The sequence below is a fragment of the Chiloscyllium plagiosum genome, unplaced genomic scaffold (assembly GCF_037043375.1).
Source record: "Chiloscyllium plagiosum isolate Xiang-an unplaced genomic scaffold, Cpla_swu_hap1 HiC_scaffold_10, whole genome shotgun sequence".
Classification (NCBI taxonomy): Eukaryota; Metazoa; Chordata; class Chondrichthyes; order Orectolobiformes; family Hemiscylliidae; genus Chiloscyllium; species Chiloscyllium plagiosum.
In genome coordinates, this window is record NW_028270148.1 from 64,407,456 (window position 1) to 64,425,713 (window position 18,258).

At 38.7% G+C, this 18,258-nt stretch overlaps 1 protein-coding gene across 1 annotated transcript in view; it reads left to right on the forward strand.

Moving 5' to 3' along the window:
* LOC122552886 (coiled-coil domain-containing protein 85A) overlaps window positions 1-17,906 on the forward strand; it is a 765,857-nt gene extending 747,951 nt beyond the window's left edge. The window contains exons 3-4 of the mRNA XM_043696030.2: window positions 2,242-2,361; window positions 7,116-17,906. Of these exons, the coding sequence (XP_043551965.1) occupies window positions 2,242-2,361; window positions 7,116-7,280 (285 nt within the window). The 3' untranslated portion in view covers window positions 7,281-17,906. The remainder of the gene's footprint in view (window positions 1-2,241; window positions 2,362-7,115) is intronic.
* The last annotated feature ends 352 nt before the right edge of the window (window positions 17,907-18,258 follow it).

Genomic DNA, 18,258 nt, shown 5'->3' on the forward strand with positions numbered 1-18,258 from the left:
ACTTTGACTTGCAGATTACTCCCTTTCAATCTGCTTCCTTGAGCTAAATGTCAGTTACTCCATATTGACCTCCAATTCTATCTGCTGTGAAAACCATCATCCACCCATCTGTGACACTCCCCTGGTTTGAATTTATCACATCTGTTTCAGTTATCCAGCTGCTAAAGTAAATGAACTTCCTCAGTTAAAAAAAGGCAATCCCAAATGTAGAATCTTCCTTTTCCCCGTTTGCTCCATTTAGACAAGAAATGTCTTCCCCCTAAACAATCGGGGTGACTTTAAGCTAATTCACCCAGCAAGAGAACCAGCAGTCTGAGAGCTCAAACCATCTGGGTGACTTACCTCTGATGTCTATGTCTAACATTGGCTGAGATATGTACTGCCAAGATCAGAGGACTTTGGCACCAGCCTCAGCCCTTATCTACCCAATTCCTTCTGCAAGTTAAAGTAGCGGCTGGGTTGAGTCACCATGAACATGCCAAATTTGTCTCTCACTGATAAGTCAAGCACATGGCATGGGGAGTAAAGCGAAGATTGTAAGGATTGCTGTTGTAGAATCTTCATTCTACATTCATCCAGGACATTACCTTGTAACAGGAAATAAACTTGTACACATTAGTACTGTCATTGATAATATGATGGAAAGTTTCTCAGTTTGGAGATGGAATTTGGTGCCACAAGGAATGTGGTCACTCTGTGAGTCATGGACAGATGCATCTATGACCAAGAAGATCAAGGATAAGTAGGTTATTTCTGTCATAGATACAAACAGACAAGTATGTCCTTCAGAACTTGGTCAACTTTGTCAGTAGTCATGCGAGCAAGCCACCTTTGGTGACAAACATTGAGGTCCCTTACCGTACCCTCAATGTACTTCCATGTGGTGTTCGGTACAGAGGAGAACTAATTCATCAGCTGAGGGAGAGCAGTATGAGGTAGAAAGTACCAGTGTTTCTCTAGATCCCATAATGCGTATTGGCTGAACAGTTTAATGCCTTGAGTTAGGCTGTGGGACAGCTCTCCTAATTTTGGCACAAATCCCCAGATGCTAGTGAGGGAGTATCACAGAGTAATCAGGCAGGGTGTGCCTTTGTCATTTCTGGAGCTGAGGTTGGTGTTAGGTGGCTTATTGGGTTTTATTCTTATTTAACTCTCTGCCATGTAGACCAGATCATATAAGGATGGAAAATATTTCCTGAAGGGCATTAATGAAGCACTTGGGATTTTATAATGATCCAGTTATTTATGAAGTTAGCATTTGATTCCAGAGTTACTAACTAATTTAATTTTAAATCAGCTGTTATCATAGTGAGATTTCAACTTGTGTGCACAATTCTCAGTCCCCTATGAGCAGGTTTCAGGTGAGACTGTCTGACAGATTGAACTTTTTCCAATCTCCTCTCACACGTTCCTGCCCCTGCCCCAGTTTAACCTGAGGTGGGTCAGGTATTTGAAAGTCTTGTGCCAATTAGCTAATGAAGTGGCTATTTAATGGCCACTTTCCACCTCTGACACTGTAAAAGATGTCTAGAAAAATACATACTCAAAATCTTACACTGCAGTAAATATTTTCCATTGTGCAAAATTCTTCATTCTTTCATCTGTGGAAGAGCAGAGCTATAAAAATACAAATGAATTTGCTATTTTCCTCTTTTTATTGTATGTCTGGTGGCCACAGAGTACAGCTGAAGATAATTGTGTGAGGATAAATGTCTCATGAATTTGATCCAGGTGGTGAGAGAGGACAGAGAAAAAGTCACTCAAGAAATGATTATTGGAATACCATTACTCAGGCCATCATTATGTGCATACTTCATGGCTCAATAAGTGATGAGTCAGCTTAAACGTCTGTTCAGAAGGTGTCGGTTTCTCTGCTTTTGGTATTTCAAAGTAGACAGTGAATGAAGCTTTCCTATTTCTAATACAATGGGCTACTTTAGATGCAAGTTAATTGAACAGGATTTTTTTAGATCATTTATCATTATTAGGTTTCCAACTGAGCCATATTTCTACGGTAAGGTATAATCGTTGACAAAAAAAGAATCACAAGAGTTGCTTCTCCCTTTCAGAAGAAAAAATATTAAAAACTATAGTGGCTGATAAGCAACAGTAGTTCATTCTATATGTATATCTATGGAAATGCATGGATGTGTCTCATTATTTATTCTGTATGCAATATTTGAAATAACTTAATTTATAATATTGGACTAAAATTCATAATGCCTAAATTGTTCTTTACAGGCTCCATATAGGCGGATGTCAGGGGCTGATGGGACATTGTCATCTCCAAGTCATCAAAGTGGAAAATGTGGATATAATTCATTGCCACAGAAACCTGAAGCTGTGGTTCATGCTATCAAGGTATGTGTCACTCTCCAACAGTTAAAACGTTGCAGAGTATGGATTCTTATCATAAATGTACTTTCGCAGATTAAAAATAATGTTAGTAGTGTTATAATTCAGACTAAGTGAGCAGAGACCTTGTGGGTACGGACAACCTGTGCCCCCATCCCCAGCCAGGTGCGAATTCCATTTCACTCTGGCTCCAGCTCTGGTCCTCACAATAGAGCTGAAATGACACTGTCACTGTGCACTGCTCCCACAGGGGACCACATTTGGTGGTAAAAATTAATCTGCATCATTTTTTGGGTGCAGAAGGTCATGACTTGAAATCTGCCTGCCTCTGCTGCCATGAAGATAGTGAGCGGTCAAATTCGTTACAGCCTCCTGATTTATGTTATGCTATCCTGTTGGCTGTCTCAGCAGCATTCATTCTCTTATACAGTGTAAATAGTTTGCTCCACTTAAAGGCAGTCTGCCCAACTTATAAATTAACTATTGCATGATTGCCTGGAAAGAATGTAGCAGCTTGCACAAGTGGAGATTGTGAGGGACGAGAGAGGGACCTAAGGTACTCATTGAGGCATTGTTCATTGAGGTATAAAGGTGAGGCGTATGTTTCCACAGTGACCAGGTGGCTGTCAGATAAAGGTAATGATGGGAAAATGAGGTTAATTCTAGGAAACTGGCCTCAAGAACTTAGCAACATTAATTTAAGAAGAATGCAATGGCCACAGTCATCATTGCATGACATTTCCTACATGATATATCACTGATCTCTTGTACTGTAAAATATAACCCACCCCCTATTAGTTTTCTCTGCACTCAGGATTTGTGCCTAATATACACATAACGCACATCACTCTCATGCACCTTCTAGCCTCACATTTCACTCAGACTATTTTCACATGTCTGCAGCTATTCCATTGTGCAAGGTATATCACCCACGTACAATGAAACACAATTAATGACATTCTGTTCTCTCTCTTGCAGGACACAATGACATGCAATAAGATGTTGTCAGGAATGGAAGGTTTGAGTTATAGGGAGAAGCAAGATAGGCTAGGACATTTTTCACTAGAGCGCAGGATTTTGAGGAGTGACATTATATAGGTTTTTAAAATCAGGAGGGGTATGGATAAGGTAAATGGTAGGTGTCTTTTCCCTAGGATGGGGGATTTTAAGACTGGGGGCATGTTTTAAAATGAGAGGAGAAAGATTTTAAAAAGACATGAGCAGCAACGTTTTTACACAGTGAGTGGTTTGTATGTGGAATGAACTTCCAGATAAAGTGAAAATGGGGGAGATACTAAATGAATATTTTGTATCAGTATTTACTGTGGAAAAGGATATGGAAGATATAGACTGTATCTCTGTGGGAAGCTAGAGAAGTGCTTGCTGGGCCTCTTGCTGAGATATTTGTATCATTGATAGTCACAGATGAGGTGCCGGAAGACTGGAGGTTGGCAAAAGTGGTGCAATTCTTTAAGAAGGGCGGTAAAGACAAGCCAGGGAATTATAGACTGGTGAGGCTGACCTCAGTGGTGGGCAAGTTGTTGGAGGGAATCCTGAGGGGCAGGATGTACATGTATTTGGAAAGGCAAGGACTGATTAGGGATAGTCAACGTGGCTTTGTGCATGGGAAATCATGTCTTGCAAACTTGATTGAGTTTTTTGAAGAAGTAACAAAGAAGATTGATGAGGGCAGAGCAGTAGATGTGATCTATATGGACGTCAGTAAGGTGTTCGACAAGGTTCCCCATGGGAGACTGATTAGCAAGGTTAGATCTCATGGAATACAGGGAGAACTAGCCATTTGGATACAGAACTGGCTCAAAGGTGGTGGGTGGTGGTGGAGGGTTGTTTTTCAGACTGGAGGCTTGTGACCAGTGGAGTGCCACAAGGATCGGTGCTGGGTCCTCTACCTTTTGTCATTTACATAAATGATTTGGATGCGAGCATAAGAGGTACAGTTAGTAAGTTTGCAGATGACACCAAAATTGGAGGTGTAGTGGACAGCGAAGAGGGTTACCTCAGATTACAACAGGGTCTTGTCCAGATGGGCCAATGGGCTGATAGATAGATAGGATAGTAAAGACGGCGTTTGGTATCCTTTCCTTTATTGGCAGAGTATTGAGTACAGGAGTTGGGAGGTCATGTTGCGGCTGTACAGGACATTGGTTTGGCCACTGTTGGAATATTGCAATTCTGGTTTCCTTCCTATTGGAAAGATGTTGTGAAACTTGAAAGGGTTCAGAAAAGATTTACAAGGATCTTGCCAGGGTTGGAGGATTTGAGCCAAAGGGAGAGGCTGAACAGGCTTGGGCAGTTTTCCCTGAAGCATTGGAGGCTGAGGGGTGACCTTATAGAGGTTTACAAAATTGAGGGGCTTGGATAGGATAAATAGGCAAAGTATTTTCCCTGGGATCAGGGAGTCCAGAACTAGAGGGCATAGGTTTAGGGTGAGAGGGGAAAGATATAAAAGAGACCTAAGGGGTAGCTTTTTCACACAGAGGGTAGTATGTGTATGGAATGAGCTGCCAGTGGAAGTGGTGGAGGCTGGTACAATTGCAACATTTAAGAGGCATTTGGATGGGTATATGAATAGGAAGGGTTTGGAGGGATATGGGCTGGGTGAGACAAGATTGGGTTGGGATACCTGGTCAGCATGGGCAGGTTGGACCGAAAGGTCTGTTTCCATGCTGAACATCTCTATGACTCTAAGTGGTGGATGTTGGTACAGTTACAACATTTAAAAGACATTTGAATAATTGCATGAATAGGAAAGGTTTGGAGGAACATGGGCCAAGCACAAGCAGGTCAGACTAGATTAATTTGGGATTATAGTCAGCATGGACTGGTTGGACCGATGGGTCTGTTTCCATACTGTATGACTCTATGACTTGTAAATCCTCAGCCCCATGGTAAGAGCTGGTTCTCTGCAAAATAGGGCTAGCTGCAACAGAGCACATATGGCAAGACTGTGTACAATGAAAATGGTGTTTTAGGCCTGTTTTATACTGCTTCTAAATTTCCAGCAACATCAAACTGCTGGCAGGCATGATGGGCAAACTGCTGATAGTGTTACAGGACTTTCTTGCCTTCTAACATACCCCTCTTCCCTAAGCCAAACATTCCACTTTCAGATTCCAGACACCCAGTGACACCTACCCAGCTACATTAGCCCAAGGAGAAGAGAGAACAACTCTACATCCAGAGATGTGACAAGGGAAACAATGAAAATCACATGAAAAAGGGGGGGCAATTAACTGCAGTGTTACCTATCTGATCACTATCAAATGATTTTTGATAGAAGTGCAACTGTGTGAATGTCAATAAACGTCAAGATCAGGAACTACTTTACGGACACTCATTGTTGAACCTCCTCACTTACCAGCTGGGTAGCTATCATATGGCATTGTGACTGACTGTATGATAAGAAAATCCTGGGCAAGATTCCTTCATCAGCAAGCACCACTGATATATGGAGATTATTTAATTATTCATCTAATTAATTTATTTTGAGGTCTGTTGTGTGTACAATTATTGGCATGAGTATCTACTTTCCTCGAACTACACAGTGTAATTTATTTTATGTAAAGCATGCAATGATGTTTCTAAGGTATATACTTAGTTGGCCTATAAATTCATGTCTTTGTTTTTAGCTGTAATATTTGACAAAGTTTTGTCAGGTTTTCTTTCCTGAGCCAGTCTGGGTCAATTTTTAGAAAGATAAACTTCATGTCAGTGCAGTATATTAGAGCAACATTTGGCTAATGATAACTATGAAAAAATATTTAAATGTTAAGGTGGCCCTTTCTAAACTTTTATCTATGACAAGGTCTCTTATATTACCTATTCTGAACACATATTTTATCGCAGATTTCTAAATAAATTTAGGGAAAGTGAAATATCTTGGCTTTAAAAACATTTTGCCCTATTTAGATCGAAAACTGGAGGAACAGTTCACTAATCAAATGGTTAATTTCTCAGATCAAGTGAATATATTCTTCTGTTTACAATAGTTCTTCCTCCCACTACATTTATCAAATTCTTTTACCAATTCCTTGTTCTCTCGGTTCTATAAACTGTCAGAACAGCACTTTGTTATAGCTAGTATCAATTTACTTGAAGGAAATGGATGTGTAAAATAGAATAAAAATAGTGGGTTCATGTATGAAGTTTATCTCAATCTTACCACTTTTACTTGGTTTTCTAGAACAAATGAAGTATTATGTGATTGCTAACAGTGCTAATCTGCACTAATGCCCAAATCACAACTTGAATCATATTTCCCACGATGCCCAGTGCCTCCTTGTTTGAAAATGTAATCTCCAGTCTCCTTTCAAATCACTTTCATCTTTTGGAGTATTGTTTTCATGGACTGCCTGCAAGTATCTAGATCAGAATAAAGCGTGTCACATTGATCTGTTTTGTTGCAATCAGCCAATAATGAAACCACATTGATGAACTCTGCAATGACACAATAGCCAATCTTTATTATTCCACACCCATTCTAGGAAAAAAAAAGTATATAACTTAAAATAACATTTGAGTCAAATTTTCATCTTGATATTCCTCTTGTCTAAAAGCTAAAGTCTACTATTGTTTGCTTGTCTCTGCAGTTGTTTTCAAATATGCCTAACACCACCTTTTTAGATATTCACATATATAAATATATGGAAGTTATTGTCATGTGATAACAGACGTGTTGTAATTGTTTTGCTTCATGCTGCTGCTAATAATATCTATATTTGCATATTTGTTAAACTTAGGTTGTGGAAGTGCACGAAAAAGTGGACAAAGATGAAGACTACGAGAATGACCTGAGTGAAACAGAGAAAGCAATAGTTAGAGAGATGTGTAATGTGGGTAAATTGTGCCACAGTATTCAGTTGCTGTTGTGTCTGCCACCTAACTCTCATTTAGTGGATCCTTAGTTCTTGAAAATGAGCACAGCAAGTAAGGCTAAGAATTTAACAAAACACTTGTTATACTTTTATTAAACAACTTTTTGTAAAAGGAAAAAAAAAGTCCTGTTAGAAAATAAGTTTCTTTTTGTTTCATTGCAGGCACAGCAGACCTGTTAGGAAATTTAGGGTGTTGCTCATAATACTCTCCATACTAATCCAAAAATATGAATCTAATATTAAATTCAAATACACATCTTAATTTAGTGTTGCCATTGTAAAAGGTTTAATTCCTCATTTCTAGAAACTGGTTACAGGCAAGTTTAGATTATGAACCTTTCATATGGATTTAAAATCCATAGGACTGACATTTGTCCTGAGGGAAGTGAAACTCAACTGCTTTGTCATGGGAATCCAATTCATTGTATCTTACAGTCTAGTCATTCCTAAGTATCGTGTACACTTTAGGTGCCTCAAATATTTACCCAAAAAAGCAATGTTAGTGAAAATAACATAGCTTCAACATTTTTATGAAATTGACCAGTGTGTAAATGAATAGTGACATTTTTAGATAATTTAGCTAAATCTTCATCCAAAGTGATAATGAGTAATCAGTGACTTAAGACAATGCATCAGCACTATTTTACAAAATCTATAAGGTTTTGTACTGATATCTAGTGAACTACCTACACAAAACTGTAGGCAATGTATTATCAAGGAAGTGTTTTCATCAATGGAATGAAGAATATTGTTATGATTAGGCAGACAGGTTTTGCAATCTGTCAAGTATCAAACAGACTCATGTAACATTGAGATCAAACTTTTAGGCAAAAGACAAGGGATCAGTTTTTCCATGAGTAATACTATCAAGGGGCTGAAAAGAATGTCAGGTGCCGATTATGGTAGTAACATTGCTTGTTGGCCATGGTTCTGAATTTAGCAGTGAAGAGCTGTCCCCAGCTATCTGCTGGCATTTCTGATCTTTAAATAAGAAAAGAGTAATTGTAAAAGAGACTTGCTGTACTGCTTCTATCCAACCCATTCCAAAATGAGTATAGAGTGTATGAAAAATGCAGGTCTTTAAAGCCAAACGTTTGAGTCATTGAGTCATAAAGTCAAAGAGTCATGCAGCACAGAAACAGACCTTTCAGTCCAATTCATCCATGCTAATCAGATAGCCCAAACTAAAGTGGTCCATTTGCATGCGTTTGACCCATATCCTTCTAAATCTTTCCTATTCATGTACCTATGCAAATGTCTTTAAATATTGTAACTGTACCTGCATCTACTGCTTCCTCTGCCAGTTAATTCCACATAAGAACCAATCTTGGAAAAACTCAACAGGATATATATATAAGGTATGTATAAATGACTTGGATCAAAATATAGGTGGGTGGGTCAGTAAGTTTGCAGATGAAACAAAGATCAGTGGAGTCATGAATCATGCAGAAGGTTATCAAAGGATACAGCGGGATATAGATCAGTTGCAGACATGGGCAGGGTAGGGGGACAACATGATGGCTTAGTGGTTAGCACTGCTGCCTCATAGCACCAGGGACCCAGGTTCGATTCCAGCCTCAGGCAGCTGTCTGTGTGGAGTTTGCACATTCTCCCCGTGTTTGATGGGTTTTCTCCGGGTACTCTGGTTTCCTCCCACAGTCCAAGATTAGGTTAGGTGAATTGGCCGTGTTAAATTGCCATGGTGTTCAGGGATATGTAGGTTAGGTGCATTAGTCAGGGGTAAATATAGGGTAGGGGAATAGGTCTCGGTGGGTTACTCTTCGGAGGGTCAGTGTGGACTTGTTGGGCCAAAGGACCTGTTTCTACACTGTAGGGATTCTATGACCTTTTGTGTGAAAAGGCTGTCCCTCAAGACCCTTTTAACACAATATCTTCATACACAGAGCTCAAAATGTTTCCCTGTTATTAATATCACCGCTTTCATTTTAAATGCAACTTACATAACAGCAATGCATTTCAGAATAGATTTTAGTGTTTTTGTAATGCTGCAATCATAAATTATAAATTAATTGTTGAAACCTATTGTTCAAAGATACTCAGCACTTGGTCAAGGCATCCAGTATTTGTGGTGGATACTGAGAGCCACCCATCTACCCGTTCCTCCAAACCTTTCCCAATTCCTCCATTGCACAAGATGCAGATGGCAGATGCAGTTTAATGTGGATAAATGTGTGGTTATCCACTTTGGTGGCAAGAACAGATTACTACCTAAATGGAGTCAAGTTAGGTAAAGGGGCAGTACAACGAGATCTGGGTGTTCTTGTACATCAGTCAATGAAAGCAAGCATGCAGGTACAGCAGGCAGTGAAGAAAGCTAATAGCATGCTGGCTTTCATAACAAGAGGGATTGAGTATAGAAGCAAAGAGGTCCATCTGTAGCTGTACAGGGCCCTGGTGAGACCACACCTGGAATATAGTACGCAGTTTTGGTCTCCAAATTTGAGGAAACACATTCTGGCTATTGACGGAGTGCAGCATAGGTTCACGAGGTCAATTCCCGGAATGGCGGGACTATCTTACGCTGAGAGATTGTATACAACTGGGCTTGTCTACGCTTGAGTTTAGAAGGCTGAGAGGGGATCTGATTGAGACATATAAGATTATTAAAGGATTGGACACTCTGGAGGCAGGAAGCATGTTTCCGCTGATGGGTGAGTCCCGAACCAGAGGACACAGTTTTAAAATAAGGGGTAGGCCACTTAGAACAGAGTTGAGGAGAAAATTCTTCACCCAGAGAGTGGTGCGTGTATGGAATGCTCTGCCTCAGAAGGCTGTGGAGGCCAAGTCTCTGAATACTTTCAAGAAAGAGTTGGATAGAGCTCTTAAAGATAGTGGAATCAAGGGTTATGGGGATAAGGCAGGAACAGGATACTGATTGAGGATGATCAGCCATGATCATAATGAATGGTACTGCTGTCTCAAAAGGCAGATTGGTCTACTCCTGCACCTATTGTCTATTATCTATTGTCTATTATCATATGTCCTGGTAGCACTCACCAGTGATAGGGCCATCCACAATTCTGAGCCTCAGGTGAGTGCAATTTCAGCAGCTGCTTTCATCTCCCCAGTAGCGCTGTCCTTCAATAAGAACTACCAGTTTCTGATTGACCACAATGAATTAGCTCCAGTGTGGTACTTTAAAGCATTTGGGAATTATCTGAAGTAATTGTAATTCCTGGAAGAACCTTTTTAGGTAGCACCTGCTATATCCTCTTACATATGGACAAAGTAATCAGTTTTCAGGTAATGTCCCTTTCTCCAAAAGAAATCTTGGGTTGTGGGCAAGATGAAACTACAAAACCCCACTGCGAAATTGAGCTTTGCTGGTTTAGTCGGCAAGTGATGAATTTAATTAAATAATCGATCTGATCCATTCCTTCATGTTATGCCACCAACAAAAATCTTTTTCCAAGTCTCCCAAACAATTCAATTTGCTTGAGAAATGTAATTTTCCACAACAGAATTTCATCAAGTAACAATTTTGTGGTTCCTAAACAGAGTTCTGACACTAAAACCCAATCAAATTCTGTCTGGAAGAGCTTATTAAAAATAAATGGTGACTGATTGAAAATATCAAAAATCAGATTTACACAATATCTTTACACACAGACCTCTCTATGTTTCCATGTTCCTGATATCACTGCTTCCATTTTTGCTAAATATTTGGAAGCAATGATCAGTTTACCTGAGATAAGCAAATTGTAATCCCATGAAAGATGTACTGTTACAGACAGTTTGGTCTGCTGCAGATAAGTTAAATTGTCAATTTTATAGTTGTTGCATGATTTCTGCAAAGTAGGCGTAACATTTCCATACAGGAGTCTAATGCCGCATGGTTACTCTGCTTCTTATTTCCATCAACTGCTATGCATCTAATTCATAACTTTAGATAGTTTTCCAAATATGTACATTTTTCCAAACAGACTGCATCTTAACAGACTTCAGGATAAAACTTATTACTAAACCGCAATGTCAAATTAACAAGATTGTGCTGAGCAATCTTCATTCATTGATATATATATATATATATATATATATATACCACTTTATCCAGTGTGAATGCTGAGTCATTCATCCATCTTTACAGAGTTAGCTGGTAGGAGTATCATGTTCAGTCTCGCCAACCTTTATTTTGATTTATGGTTCTTGCTCCAAAACATTATCCTGTAATCGGCTGGAAGTTTTTATGTTTAAACACTTTTAATGGCAGGATCAAATACATAGGTGATGCTTCCCAAGGTAGAATAGTATTAAAATTTCTGTAGACACTCCTAATTTTTAAAAGAAGATATAAATTTCTCAGTAGCCACTTGAAAAGATTGCACAACATGACTTTATATTTTAAGACTTTTGTTATAACAGACAAGCTAAAATCAACTTAGACCAAAACAGACCTGAAGGCAACTAATACACAAAGCTACAGAAGTGGTATTTCTTATTAACTCCTTACATACCCTACATTATGTGTACTTAGCAGAAGTGTTATTCTGTGCTTACAAATCTGAAGCTCTCCCTCTTTAAGACTTATCTCTCTGATTCACACTAATGAATCTTCCAGTGTCCTTTTAAATGATTTGCTTAATTTTCTGAGCATGATAGATTGAGCATCAACTAGTGAAATGCTCTCTGGGAACTCTTTGGTTAGTAGCTGTTGTACTCCTTACTGCCTTAACTAAGAGTTTGTTCATGCCAGCACACTGCTTGATGATTAAAACAAAAGCAGACCTTTACTTCTGCTTGGCGTGGTAAGGCCTTTTGTGGGTCTTCTTCCCCAGATATTCCTCTCTCTGACTATCTCTGAGAGTCTGGGAGTCTGTAAGTAGCAAGGCCAGCAGTTTCGTCCTTAGCTCAGGTGTTAAAACTTGCATCTTACTGAGAAACATTTTCTATTTGAGCTTCTGTCAGTGTATAAAGCAGATGATATTGGTGTGCCTTTTACTAGGAGGTCACATCATCATTTAAAGTGCCCTACTTCACTTTGAACCATAAGAGTACACTTACATCATCAAGTCTCAAGATAACAAAGACACGAATGAGGATATCAGCTGCAGAGAGTTGAGGCAGGTGTGGATTTGAGCAACGTTATAGAGGGGGAAAGAATCACGTTTTGTAATAATGCAGTTATGTGAGTGGAAACTTATCTTTGGATCAAGCAGAATATCGAGTCATGAATATCTTGCTAGGCTTAACACAGTAATGAGGGGTGCAAATAATTCTCAAGAAAGTGAGTATGTGCATTAATCAAAGACAATTGAATTGAGTTGAATTTATTGTCACGGGTGAGGCACAGTGAGAAGCTTTGTCTTGTAAGCAACACAGGTAGATCACATAGGTAAATAGCATAGATGAGTAAATAATCGGTAAACAGCGGGAAAACCAAAGCACAGGCACAGGCAAATGTTAAGAGTTTATGAGTCCATTCGGTATTCTAACAACAGTAGGGTAGAAACTGTTTGAAACCGGCTGTTGTATGTGTTCAAGCTTCTGTACATTCTCCCCAATGGTAGAGGTTGTAAAAAAGCATTGCCAGGGTGGGATGGATCTTTGAGAATGCTGGCGGACTTTCCTTGACAGCCGGTCTGGTAGATTTATTCTATAGATGGGAAGTTGGCTTTTGTCATTGTCCAGGCTGAGTTCACCACTCTATGAAACCGTCTCCGATCTTGAATGGTACAGTTGCCATACCAGGTAGTGATACATCCAGACTGAATGCTCTCGATGGCGCGCCTATAAAAGTTGGCAAGGGTATTCGCCGTTATGCCAAATTTTCTCAGCTGCCTGAGGAAGAAGAGACGTTGTTGGGCCTTTGTAACCAGTCCGTCCACATTAAGAAAGCTTGTTGTTGATGACCACTCCCAGGAGCTTGACACTCTCCACTCATTCCACCTCTGTGCTGTTAACGTGCAGGGCTTCAGCCTTCATAATATTCTGTTGATCTAAGATGGGAGCTCAATAAAAAGTAAGTCACAATGGATAGCGGGGATGTGAGAAACGTGGTAGTGAGATAGGATTGAATATTGTCAATAAACCATATGAAACCTGATATTATGATTTTAGGTGGCATTGCTAAGAAATAGCATAGTATCGAGATGAGAAATAGTTGCTTGGGAAACATTAGAGGTATTAGAGTGAGGAGCAGGAGGTAACTATTCCAGGTAATTCTCTGGTTCTGCTCAGAACATTAAAACTCAAGGGCACCATTTATTTTACTCCAGGGTAATAAAAGAAACAGATGAGAAAATTGCAGCTGCCATGCTGTAATATTTTATCTCCTTATTTGGGAAATTTGTCTGGTTTTGATTGTTGGAAAAGCCAGTCAACTATTTAAAAGAAAAATGGGAAGGAGTAATGTAATAACTTGGGAGGAGATGATTGGAAGGTATCGTCATGAGAGTGAGAGGTCTGTGAGGACATTTGGGGAATGAGGTGTCATTTAATCAGAGACCTGTGACAGCAATAGGAATGTGCTCTGTTAGCGTTTGGGGAAGATGGTGGGTGTATGAGAGCAGAGACAGGCTGGGCAATGGGGAACCTGTGAGACTGTTGAGCTTCAGTAATATTTAAATGTCTCACTTGCCGAGTTGTTAAGCTCATAGAGCCATTACAGTCTCAGAGCTTGTAGAATTTTGACTCACAACTTGGAAAGCTGTGCACTTGAATGATACCAGCGATTATGGGTTCACATTATTAACGTAGGTTACAGAAACTTGAATTGATTTTTCTGAAGTTTAGAAGATAAAAGAATTATCTTATCAACATGGTTACAATTATAAATGAATACAGTAGAGTAGATATGAGCAATCTTTTTTACCCATGATGAAATCCATAAGGAAAACTCTTAAAAGTTACCATGATCTAACTGGATTGGAGAACATGGGCCAGAGATTGAATAGTATATTTGTATCCCTATATTCCCTTGTGGGTATGAGAAAATGAAGAATGACAAAGAATTTGTTAAAAGTTACCAGTCCCTTCTTTGGGATCCTTATTGTGAAAGGTGACACAATGCATCAGATGGAGTAGATCTGAAGTTCTGAGAATAATGTGAAAGCAAGAATAAAGGAGTTTTGAGCTTCACTTAAGCATTGTCTTCTTGACCCGGGATACTTTGAACATAATTTAGCCAGTATTTGATTGATTGATTTGAAAAATCACACCAGAAGACAAAATCTAGATGGCTACAAATAGTTTTAATGGCAATTCAAATCTATTAAAAAGCACATTCATGGAAGCTTGGAAACATATTCATGTCATCTCCCCAGTTAAAACAATTGAAGCATATAAACAGACATTCCATAAAGTCCAAACTGTTAAATTACTTGAAAATCATGACGCACATGACTTTTATTGTGTTTTTTTACCTGTTTAATCCTTAATATTTTAACCTATGTGTCTGTATAGGTTTTGAAACAGAACAATAATTGAACAACTTTCTTCAAATAGCAATTTATTCTAATGCAGATTTTCAAACACATATTATCCATTTCTAGTTTAGTCCCATCTCATTTTTCATATTTCCAGTTTTAGAACAGTTACATTCTTTGGATATGCAAAATGTCAGCTAAGCTTTACTCCCCTTTATTATGGACTTTATATAGTTGTTTTATATATTTCATTTTGAAGAATGAAATGTGTTAAAGAAGGCATTGTGATGAATTGGTTTTTGTTAGTTTTGCCAATGAAAAGGAATCCTACAACATGAAATTCAATACTGCCTTCTGAATGCATGTTGAAATGCATCCCTGACATGCTAGTGTGAAATAAACACACAGATCGGTGTACAATATGTTCTGAGCTATACAATCTGGCAATATTTTAAAATTCCTTTAATTTTAGCTCATTATTTATGATGGAATGCCTTCTTCCTTATCAGTCAGTATTAATCAAAATGTGTTCATCTTCTGTGCACTTTGACAGGATTGGTATAATATATGGTTCAAGCCCTGGAAGCATTTGTAACCTGCTGTTTTAGTCATACAGAATGTTTGAATGTATTAATGTTTCGAATCAACCCCAATTTGAATGTTTATGCCTTTAAATATCTTATTTTAAGTAATATGATGACTTAACCTATTCACTACTAAATTAGGTGTTATCCTGTCTTTCCAAATAGTTATTTGGAATAGTTATTTATGAGAATCTTGTGAATTCCTATATCTTACTTCATTAGATTATGGGCGTGAAAGTTGGTTTGAATAGTTTATAAGCCCTTTGTTTTCTGAAAAATATTTTTGAAAGATTTGATAATGTTGGTCTCTTCTGTCAGAAATGATGGTGAACATTTGAGTCATTTTTCTGAAAAAAATGGTGCTTACTTCAAGTAGTGAATATGTTAAGCATTTTTCAAATTGCTGTACAAGATGGCTGAATGTAACAGACTTTGGTGGTGCTTGCGCTTTTACATGTGATTTTAGAAAAAAAATGCATTTACTCCATAGATCAGTAAATAGTAGGGTGCAATGGAATTAAGAAACTTGAGGTCAAATTATATTAAATGAAAATTTAAATTCTATAGGTTGTTGTAAACTTTTGCAAAACTTTCAAAAATGAAATGTTCCAAAGCAATGTTACCTTAAATATCTGGTTGCTATGCTCAGCCAGTTTGTTGAACAGCCTAGTCCCCTTTAATGTTTGTGGGCCCACTTGTACATATCTTAAGGGAATATTGAATTCCATACACAGCTGAATTATTCCCTGTACAACAAATGCCTAATTGTTGTGTGGCCACACACCAAAATAGCTTTGAGAAAGCATTGCTCCTTTAGTCTTCCCCAACTAAAGCCTGTGACATTACAGCTAAAGTTTGTCATTAACCTTAAGAGAGTTGTTGTACTATCATTTTTTATTTTTCTTTAACTTCTTACATATCCTGCAGCTAATATTTTCAATCCTCCAGCCACAAGCCCATATTTATGCATGAGTTGGTAAGGTACTCATTCATAGAGCAAAATGAATTTTTAAAAGCTGGACTAGATTCCCTGCTCTTTTGTTCCTCATGATTTACTTTCCTTGTGAATGTTCTAACTTATAAACTTAAGGAAAATTAATGCTATGAAAGCTACACAATTTCTATTTATGTCACCCAGTATCAGGAACAAACATAATTAGGTTAGATGCAGATTAACACTCCCTTTATTCTGCCATAACAACACTTCTTAATCCAACCAAAGCTTGCTGAATGATTATTATGGCATTTCTATCAATTACTATTGAATAAGAATTTTGATTTGATTTTTCACTCAGTAAAGGATTGGCAAACACTGGTTTCACACACCTCATGGGAGACTCTTAGTGCTTTTATCTCAATCTGGGATGACCTGAAACCACACTGCTCTTGATGATACTAAAGAAAGAAAGACTTGCTTTTCTCTAGAGCCTTTCAGAGTCATTGGCCAACCTAAATGATTAACAGTGAATGAAGCATTTTTGAAATATTCCTATGGCTGGAATGTAGGAAAAAGATTGGGACCACAAGATCCCACAACATACAATGTAACAAAAACCATGATCTGTTTTAGGTTTAACATTGACCTTTTCATCACTGCCCATAACACAACCATTGTGAACTTCCACAAGTTGTTCCTCTACTAGTCCACCATAAGTTCAGTGGAAGAGCTTTAGAAATACCAGACAAACAAATTCAATTGCATTTGCATATTTTACATGGAGTTCTGTGGATCATCCTGCAAAGGTACAATGAATGAGTGGGAAACACCTGTAAGCCTCACTTTTTACATTTTAACTCCAGATTAAAGCTTGAAAGCCAGCACAGAATTTTGAAATAAAATGTCCTACCTTCTTGGGTTCTTGTTTATGAAATATATGTTTGTTTAATTCATAATAGATGAATAACACAATAAAAACATGCCTGTCATTCTGTTTTGTTTGGCAGAGATTTAGCAATCTCTCTCACAAAGGGTGATTGCTGTAATATGAATGCATTATTAACAAAGGTGCAATATAGCTCTTGTTCTTAAGTTCATAGAATCTTTACTATGCGAAAGCAGGCCATTCAGCCCACTGATGCTCTGAAGAACATCCCGCCCTACTGCCCATTCCTGTAACCCTGCACTTCCCATGGCTAATCCACCCATTTCTTGACATTATGGGCAATTTTGCACAGCCAATCCATTTGGCCTGTACATCTTTGGATTGTGGAAAGAAACCAACACAGACACAGGGAGAACATGCAAATTCCACACAGTCACTAGAGGGTAGAATTGAACCTGGGTCCTTGGTGCTCTAAGAAAGCTGTGCTAACCACTAAGCCATTGCAGCACTATAATATATTTTGTTAATTTGGACAAAGGATCAGTATTTTGCAGAACAAAATGCACTATAATTCTTTCAATGAGAACAACATTGTTCACAAAGCAAAATAATTTTCTTTTTCACAGTGGGATTCATTAGGCATATTGGCATTACTCCAGACCAGGAGTTAATAGGTTTGTGTCCTGGGCAGTCCATAACTAGAGCTTCAGCTTAATTAGGTCTGTCACTAGTTTCCAGGAAGGCAGCTTAATTAACAAACAGGTGCTTTAGCTTGATTTAACTCAACTTGCCAATATCTTGTCTGTGGAGGAGAAAGTGAGGTCTGCAGATGCTGGAGATCAGAGCTGAAAATGTGTTGCTGGAACAGCGCAGCAGGTCAGGCAGCATCCAGGGAACAGGAGAATCAACGTTTCGGGCATAAGCCCTTCTTCAGGAATGAGGAAAGTGTGTCCAGCAGGCTAAGGTAAAAGGGCTTATGCCCGAAACGTCGATTCTCCTGTTCCCTGGATGCTGCCTGACCTGCTGCGCTTTTCCAGCAACACATTTTCAGCTAAGATAAAAGGTAGGGAGGAGGGACTTGGGGGAGGGGCGTTGGAAATGCGATAAGTGGAAAGAGGTCAAGGTGAGGGTGATAGGTCAGAGTGGGGTGGGGGCGGAGAGGTCAGGATGCCCCTCCCCCAAGTCCCTCCTCCCTACCTTTTATCTTAGCCTGCTG